Source organism: Malaya genurostris, chromosome 1, assembly GCF_030247185.1.
Source record: "Malaya genurostris strain Urasoe2022 chromosome 1, Malgen_1.1, whole genome shotgun sequence".
Lineage (NCBI taxonomy): Eukaryota > Metazoa > Arthropoda > Insecta > Diptera > Culicidae > Malaya > Malaya genurostris.
In genome coordinates, this window is record NC_080570.1 from 161592301 (window position 1) to 161601293 (window position 8993).

Sequence of the window (8993 nt, forward strand, 5' to 3'; positions counted from 1 at the left end):
CATAAGACAACGCTCGAAAGTTGTTGCACTTTATGAATAATAAATCCGTTCGTTCTAAATATATAAATATTCCTTCATCAGCAGTAAACCTCTCAAGAACACGTCGTTTGGGTGTAGCACTAGCATAGATTTGAAACCAATGGGCCTACAAATCACACCTGGCTGGTTCTAAACACCGTATGGCCGCTGGCAAGAACTTGTTGGAGGCTACGGGGGTGTGGCGGCGGTGCCGCGTAAGTGCGACGATTCGCGCCCCCCCTCATTCTGACGGACGGGCCGGGCGGGTGTGCGTTCGTTTGTTCGGGCCCGTAAGCCCTGCAGAGAGTCATTTTGGTGGACCCAACCCGGCCAGTCACTTTCGGAGGGCGTGCGTCGCGTCGCGGTTGGAAAGAAGCTGAGAAAAAAGTGCACTTGCGTATAAAAGCGAATTGTGCGCCCAGAATCGGTTGCAGTGTCTAACCGCTAGTGATAACGTGCGTGTGCGTGAATCTAACCTCAACAAAACCTCATTCAAAAATGGCATTCAAGGTAGCGCCAGACGTCACCCGATCTGAACCGGTGTGTGCCTTCTAACAGCATTCCTTCCCTTCTCACACAGTACGTCATCCCCGTCGCCCTGATGGCCCTGGTTGCCTGTGTGAATGCCGGTGGACCGGCTGCCTACTCGATTGCGGCACCCAGTCTGGATTACCACTCGGTCGGTTCCAGCCAGGAGCACACCGTCAAGGGACTGTACGGTCAGAATGTCCTTTCGCAGTACTCGAAGGCCGTCGATTCGGCCCACTCATCGGTGCGGGTTCACAGTTCCCGGTTGAGCAACGATGGACTCGTCTACGGACATGCCGCCTATCCGGCCGGTAAGTTTGGTGACAGGATGTGCAGTGCTTTCGGTTTTTCGGGCTTCCGAGTTTGAATGTTTGCGGTTTGAAAACTAGATTCGGCGGGACAATTGAATGTGGTTGTTTAGTGATATCAGTTTCAGATCGGTATTTCAAGTTGGTTTTGTGCATTTCGATTTGCAACTCGTGCGTGACATTTGGAACTGTTTCAATATTGTTTCGGTCAATCATGGCATGCTGAAATTGGTTTATTTACTTGTTTGACGTTTAGACCTAAAAGAGGACTGCTGTGATCGTAATTTAGTCTTTTAGTCATCAGTCATGTAAAACAAGCCATTTCTCAATTTGGTTGTTAAAGGTTATTTCGGTTACAAATAACCGATTTCATTTTTACTCTCGGTAATTTTTGGTCTTTGACTCGTCAGTGAAATATGACATGTTTGACACTGACGGGTTGAAGACGAAACTTGAGGGGGGGAAATTAACCTTAGAATGGTTTACATCATCCCCTCTCGAAACGAATTATCTCTGTCACGATTACAAAAAAAAGAACCGAAACCCAAAAGTCACGATTTTTCCATTAATAAGTTTCACGGTGAGATCCTGCGGCAAAGTGCCCATCATACAAGTTTTTCCCACCAACCACCATTTCAGGAAGTAGGCCACGCGTTTCCCGTGGCAGCTGTTGCAGTTTTTTTTCTGTATGGTTTGTGTGTGTGTGTCGCTGTGAGTAGTTTCCTGCCCATTGTGCTGGTGCTTTATTAAATACCGTCGTCGTGTGGATGAATTTTGCTACGTGTTCTGTGTCATTCTGTGTGGTGAGCCTGCAACTAACGTCCGGTTTTTTTTCTTCTCTTTTCTTTTTTTTTCAGCACACTATGCCGCTCCAGCAATTGCCGGTAAGTTCAGAATTTTGTTCGCAATCATCGAGCTGTTCATGGTCGAAATTCCACCGAAAAACACCCAGAATGTGAGGGTAGAAATTTCACCGAATAACAAAACCGTTGAACCATAAAAAATAAATAACCTCGGGAACGAATCACTTAAGCCATTTTTTCGTACTAGTTGGAAACTAATTAGCAACAAATTATTCACGATTCGTGTGGAGATCGTTTTTAGAGGATTACTTCGTGAACTTCATATTAACTTCGCGAAGTATTCGTGAAGATTGAAAAATTGACAAACAAATTCAAAGCCATCGTAACTAATTAGTAATCAATTAAAAACACATTATTCACTAGGTTTCGATTTATTTTGTGAGATTACTCACGAGGGGTGCTTTGTTAACAACTTTAAATGAATTCATCGAAGCACTGGTAAAAAAACAACAAATTCAAAGCCACAGTAACTAATTAGCAACTAATCAGAAACAAATTATTCACTGGATTTCGATTTGTTTTCAAGTTTATTCTGGAGAATTGCTTTGTTAACTTTATATGAACTTAGCGAAGCCCTCGTAAAAATAAAAGAAGATTGAGCAACAAATTCAGCGAACTTCTGATGTTACGCTGCTCACTAACTTCAGCATAGACTGTTTAGCAAACGATTTTAAATACTTTTTTTTCCAGTCTCATCAGATTTGTTTTCGCAAATATGGGGTCAACAATTTTCAATTGGTTTGATATGATATGGGGATAGTTTGATTGATTCATTGCCTTGGGCACGAATTCGATTTCATTGGCTTCGTGACAGGCAACCGTGTTCTTCGCGTAATGCACTGAAGCCAAATCCGACCAAAACAGAATTGGATTATTGTGATATCAGATCGTTTGAAGTAGGCGTCACTTCAAGCATTCCCGAGCGTAAACATCGGTTGTCACGGATTGATTCGAAAGCATTCCACACTCACAATTTTTTTTGCCAAACCATTGTATTTTTGAAGATTTTTTTCTGTAAAAATTGTCTTTGGCATCATCAATACTTTGTTCAGTAGAATTTTTGAATTGTGTTATTTTTGAATACTCAAATTGTGTTATTTTCGAATTCTTGAATTATGTGGTATTTGTTCATGAATTAATGATTTTCAAAGTTCCTGCATTAATGAATTTAGACTTTCATGAATTTCATGAATTTATAAATTTCGTGAATTTGTGAACTTCGTGGATTTTTAATTTCTCCAATTTATGAATTTTGTGAATATATGAATCTCGTGAGTTTATGAATTTCATGAATTTATGAAGTTCGTAAATTTATGAATTTTGTGAATTTATTAATATCGTGAATTAATAATTTTTGTGAATTTCTGGATTTCGTGAATTCATGAATTTCGTGAATTTATTAATTTCGTGGATTTTTTAATTTCGCGAATTGATAAATTTCGTAAGTTTATGAATTTCGAAAATTTAGGACTTTCGTGAATTTCATAAATGCATGAATTTTGTAAAATTACGAATTTTGTGAATTTATAAATTTCACGAATCTATGAATTTTGAAATTTGTAATTTATATATTTATAAATATACGAATTTGGAGACTTGAGAATTCCAAAGAACCTAAGGAACTTGAGGAACTTGCGAAATTTGAGGAATTTGGGGAACTTCATATATATTGGAGAAGCCAAGTGAAAGAAAAACTAACAGAAAAGAACTTAGTCATGGCGGCTTTACATCGAACTAAAAAAAAAATAAATCGTTCTAATTCATATTAACATCAGCATTTTAGGAAACTGGATTTCAAAGAAATTGTGTATTTAAAAGAACTTGAGGATTTTAAGCAACTTGACAATTGTAAGGAACTTTGAGATTTTAAGGAACTTGAAGCTTTTAGAGAACTTAAGCCTTAAGGAACTTGAGGATTTTAAAGTGCTTGGAGAATTTAAGCAACTTGGAAATTTTAGGGAACTTTTTACTTAAGGAACATGAGGATTTTAAGGAACTTGTGGATTTCATGGAAATTTTGTATTTAAAAGAACTTGAGGATTGCAAGGAACTTGAATCTTTTAAGGAACTTGAGGATTTTAAGGAGCTTAAGCCTTAATGAACTTTAGGATTTTAAGGTACTTGGAGATTTAAAGGAACTTGAAGCTTTTAGAGAACTAAAGCCTTAAGGAACTTGAGGATTTTAAGGTACTTGGAGAATTTAAGGAACTTGGGAATTTTAGGGAACTTTTTACTTAAGGAACATGAGGATTTTAAGGAACTTGAGGATTTCACGGAAAATTGGTATTTAAAAGAACTTGAGAATTGTAAAGAACTTGAAGACCTTAAGGAAATTGAATCTTTTAAGAAACTTGAGAATTTTAAGGAGCTTAAGCCTTAATGAACTTTAGGATTTTAAGGTACTTGGAGATTTTAGGCAACTTGAGGATTTTAGGGAACTTAAGACTTAAGGAACTTAAGAATTTTACGGAAATCGTGTGTTTTAGGAAGCTTGAGGTTTTTAAAGAACTTTGCGTTTTTAAGGAACTTCCCCTCGGCCAGAGTAGCCCATAAAGGGGGAAAAAAACTTTGCGTTCTCAAGGAACTTAAGACTCAATGAATTTGAGAATTTAAAAGGAACTTGAAGATTTTAAGGAACTTGAGAAATTCAAGAGACCTAAGACTTAAGGAACTTAAGAATTTTAAGGAACTTTGTAATCACCAAGTTTCTTGAGTCTTAAGTTTCTAGGAACTTGAAAATTTTTTGGAAGTTGAGAGTTTCAAAAATATTGAGGATTTTGAGGAACTTGAAGATATTAAGGAATTTGAGAATTTTAAGGAACTTAAGAAACTTGACAATTTTAGAGAACTTGAGGATTTATAGGAAATTGTGGATTTTAAGTAACTTGAGGATTTTAGAGAACTTGAGGATTTTTAGGAACTTGTTGATTCTAAGGAACTTGAGGGTTTTCAGGAAATTAAGTTTTAAGGAATTCGAGGATTGCAAGGAAACGTAAGATATTAAGCAACCTGAAGATTTTAAGGAACTTGAGGATTTTAAGGAACTTGAATATTTTTGGGAACTTAAAGATTTCATGGAGCTCAAGATTCAAGGATTTCATGGAGCTTAAGATTTAAGGATTTTACGGAAAATTTCTAGGAACATGAGAATTTTCAGGAACTTGAGGATTTTTAGTAAATTGTGAATTTTGAAGAACTTGAGGATTAAAGAAACATGTAGAATTTTAGGGAACTTGAAGATTTCAAAGAACTTAGGACTTAAGAATCTCGAGAATTTTTAAGAACTTATTGATTTCAAGGCACCTGAGAAGAAGTTGAGGATTTTAAGAAACTTGAAGATTTCAAGGAACTTGAGGATTTTTTAAAAATTCCGAGTTTTAAGAAACTTGAGGATTTTAAAGAACTTGAGTATTTTAGAGAGCTTGAGTATTTTGGTGAACTCGAAGATTTCAGGGAACTTGAGGAATTTAAGGCTATCGTCCAAGTACCATGCGTGCGGGTGGTTTTAGGAAATTTTCGCTGGAAATTTTGAAAAATTTGCCAAAACCAAAAACATACAGACCTTTGAAATACTTTTAACTGTCTACAGGGTTGAAAATGGCTGAAAAATTCGGAGGATTTTCCGAGTCTTATCAAAAATAGCACTGAAAAATGAGTGTTTTTGTGATCTTTCACAATTATCTGGAAAAATAATGCGATGACATATTTTTTTTTTTCAAATAAACCTTATTATGCATACAAAGAATGCATTCGGATACATTTTTGGAAAACCTTTTCACGCTTTTCATAGAAAATCCACAAATTTCAAAAATTTCCACGAAATCGGTTTCGGATCGTGATCGGAAAAGCGTGAAAAGGTTTTCCAAAAAAAATTTACGAATTTGATCCTTGTTGCCAGCATAAGGTTTTCTTGAAAAAAAAATCATTCCATCGAATTATTTTTTCAAATAATTGTGAAAAATTTCAAAACAAGCTCATTTTTTCAGTGCTATTTTTTATAAGACTCGGAAAATCCTCCGAATTTTCCAGCCATTTTCACCCTGTAGATAGATAAAAGTATTTCAAAGGTCTGTATGTTTTTGGTTTTGTCAAATTTGTCAAAATTTCCAGCGAAAATTTCCTAAAACCACCCGCGCGCATGGTACTTGGACGATGGCCTTAAGTAACTTAAGACTTAAGGAACTTGAAAATCTGAAGGAACTTGAGACTTAAGGAATTAGAGGAACTCGACGCGCTTGACGATTTTAACTAGCTTGAGAAGTTTAGAATTAAGGGAATTAAAGAATTTTAGAATTCAGGAATTATTATTCATAGCTTTAGTTAACCTCGTTTTTAATACCTAGTCGCCAGTGCGAGAAATTTTGATACCAAACTAAATCCGAATAAATGCAGAGTTTCTTGATATTAGTAGGATCGCTGTACTAACCACGTAACCATTCTGTCCGCTAAGAATCCCCGGCAAAGTCTGTTCGAAGATGGAAACATGTTCCGAAAAAGCTTGTGTTTCTGAGACCATCTTTGCTTCTGTCAAATCTAAAATATCCATCCGTCTAACTTTGACATATTATGATGCCATTGAAAATTACAAATGAAAAATAGAAAACGGATCAGAGATCTTCAATCCAAAATCAAGGATCATGTACAATTAACTATACCTAATGAATGATTAAAGTAAAATGTCGCATAACGAAAGTCGGCAAGGCCATTCCGTTTTATCAATATGCAGGTTTATCATTGCTGAAACTACAGCTACAGTTTGCTTGCCAAATCAGTCTCTTTTATTTTGTTTCTTCTCATTTGCTATTATGCAGTCGTTTAAACGTGGTACTAAATCGTTTCTTGAATTTCATAATTCATAACGAAGCAATCGAATTTTGTCAGCAAATTTTTGTAGATTTTTGGAGTATTTTTTCATGACCCCGTGTTACGATACAGCTTCTCAACCTGTGCCATTTCCGAAACTCCGGGTCATTCGATGGTCGAATACTGGGTCCGGTCTTCACTTTCAACTGAGATTTGGTAGACATAAGAACAAATTGGCTCAAGGGGCACGTCTCCCCCGCCTGTTTGGGGATTTGTTCCATGGGAATGGAAATGTTTTACTTTCAATTTCTTGCTCCGAATTCGTGTGAGCTCTGACAATGAAAGCCTACTACGATTAAGTACACTCTTAGCATAATTAAGTGCATTTGAAGTTATTGCTGACTTGAGAGAATTTGAAATTTATGACTATTTGACTTCAATTCGAATAGTTATTGCATTGCGGAGTTGGGATGACTGTCGTGTTCCCAGTAATAGGTCAAGTCCTTCCGTTACCGCATGGTATTCACTTAACCACTTTCGTTTTCGTATTGTTAGCCCACTACCCAGCTGCTCCGATCGTTCGTGCCGGCTATCCAGCTTACGGACACGCCTACGGACACGCTGCCTACGGACACGCAGCCTACGGACATGCTTTGGCCGCCCCGGTCGTTAAGGCCGCTTATCCTGCCTACGGACACGCCTTGGCCGCTCCACTGGCTTACAGGTACGGAGGAATGGCTGCCGGGAATTGAACTGAACCGCAGTAATAAACTTGAATTTTTTTTATACTTGTTCCCCCTTTGAAAGCAGAGCCCCAGTTGCCGCTGCTCCCCTTGCTGCCCATCCCGGAGCCGTGGTTTCGTTTGCCGGTCTCGGTGCTCAGTACGCCTGGTAAGCCGAACAAACCCCGGAATCAAGAGCCAGATTTTATGAAGAACCGCCGCCACACACTTCCGGACCATCTACAACTCCCCGCTCCGGAATGGATCAACTAGCGATAAAGTCACCTACAGTCAAGGAAATGTGCCTTTTGTGAATACGTTTTGTTGTAGCTTTAATTCGGTAACCAAAAGAATAACTGCAAGAACTGAGATTATCATCCCTAGCAATAGACAGTAGTGTAGCTTTTCTACTTTTTTCGCAACCTTTTTCGGATTGCCCTACTGCCGGATGCCGGCAGTTAAACGGCCTGTCCGACGGTTTCTGTACATACTTATCCCGCTGTAAAATGTTCACTCATTCGAGAGAACCCTAAAAAAAAATAGGAAGCAATAAAAATGTGAATGAGAAAACCACACAAAGTGAATCTCATAAATCTTGCGCTTTATTTCTAGTGACACAATCGCTCGGTTCGCGCTGGTCCGAGCAACGAAACTATAATGGGAATTCGTTGGAACCGGACAGGTTTAATTTAAAATATCTGCTCGCTTTTCCGTCCGTTCGATATTCGCTCCGGTGTTACGAACGCCACCTTTTTTTTCCTTTTACAGAGAAAAAGCTTATCGGGTAATTTGAGATCGTTTCGCGTCGTAAAACTTTCGGAAACTGTCTCAGGTTTAAATTTTCCAGACACTGAAGAAGTTAACAATTAGTAAACAAAATCAGGCAAATGCTCATTAGTAGTAGATAGAATTGAAAGAAAACTCCTCGGGGGGATTATTATTCGCCCCTCTCGGGGGCCCACCCTCAGTAGGTAAACAATCTTACCTTTTGGAAAAGCCTCTCCCGAAGCTCCTGTATTAGGGACAAACTTTTTCGATTAGCACGCTGCGAGCGGCGTCGTCCTCTGACACTCAGAATGCTTATATCGCGATCTTCGCGCGGGTAAATCTGTAATTTAATTTATCTGATGGGAAAATTCAGCGAACTCCGGAACCATCGGAATCACCGGAACCAAACACCGGCGAAAGGTGTGAAAATTTGCCGTCGGCTACGGTGAAGTCTACGTCCATTCGACGGCGGCATCTCTGAACAGAGTAAGATGAAACCGCGCCAAGAAAGATAGACTAAGAGAGGGGAGGATGTTGAGACATAACCACACCGGACTGGACTCACGGTCGATTTGATTTCCGTTGAAATCCTTGAACCAGCCACGGGCAACGATTCACCTTATCTCACCGTTTTTCTTTGCGGTTTCGAACGAAACTCTGATTCGCATTGGATCCGGGAAGCGCGTCGGTGATTTAATCAGGATATGGAAAGTGAGATGGCAAGTGCTGGTTAGCTTAGGAAGTAAATGGTACACATTCAAAGTAACGCGTTTTCCACGGAATATTTTATGCGGCTGACTGTTAAAAATCTAGATTAACTCTTTAGCTTTCCTATAAAGTTGCATGTTCTTCTGTATATACCTACACTGTAAAGACCGTACTAAATTCAAATGAAACAGACAGAACTGATCACTAGAAAACTCACTTTAGGTCAAATATGGTCGAAACCCTTGCGGAATGAACGAACACATATTTTGCTACGA

At 38.6% G+C, this 8993-nt stretch overlaps 1 protein-coding gene across 1 annotated transcript; it reads left to right on the plus strand.

Annotated features, from left to right (window-relative positions):
• The first annotated feature begins 375 nt into the window (after positions 1-375).
• Positions 376-7835, plus strand: LOC131426539 (cuticle protein 21.3). Its single transcript, XM_058589351.1, has 5 exons — positions 376-528; positions 599-857; positions 1712-1738; positions 7076-7244; positions 7331-7835. Exons 1-5 carry the CDS (start codon positions 517-519, stop codon positions 7413-7415), a joined length of 552 nt encoding a protein of 183 aa, XP_058445334.1. The 5' UTR covers positions 376-516; the 3' UTR covers positions 7416-7835.
• Positions 7836-8993: the final 1158 nt, after the last annotated feature.

What these genes read in the sequence shown, in the direction of transcription:
- LOC131426539 (XM_058589351.1), top strand. An exon ending in TGCCGCTCCAGCAATTGCCG is followed by an intron (nt 1,739 to 7,075) that starts GTAAGTTCAGAA and finishes TCGTATTGTTAG; the next exon opens with CCCACTACCCAGCTGCTCCG. An exon ending in GCCGCTCCACTGGCTTACAG is followed by an intron (nt 7,245 to 7,330) that starts GTACGGAGGAAT and finishes CTTTGAAAGCAG; the next exon opens with AGCCCCAGTTGCCGCTGCTC.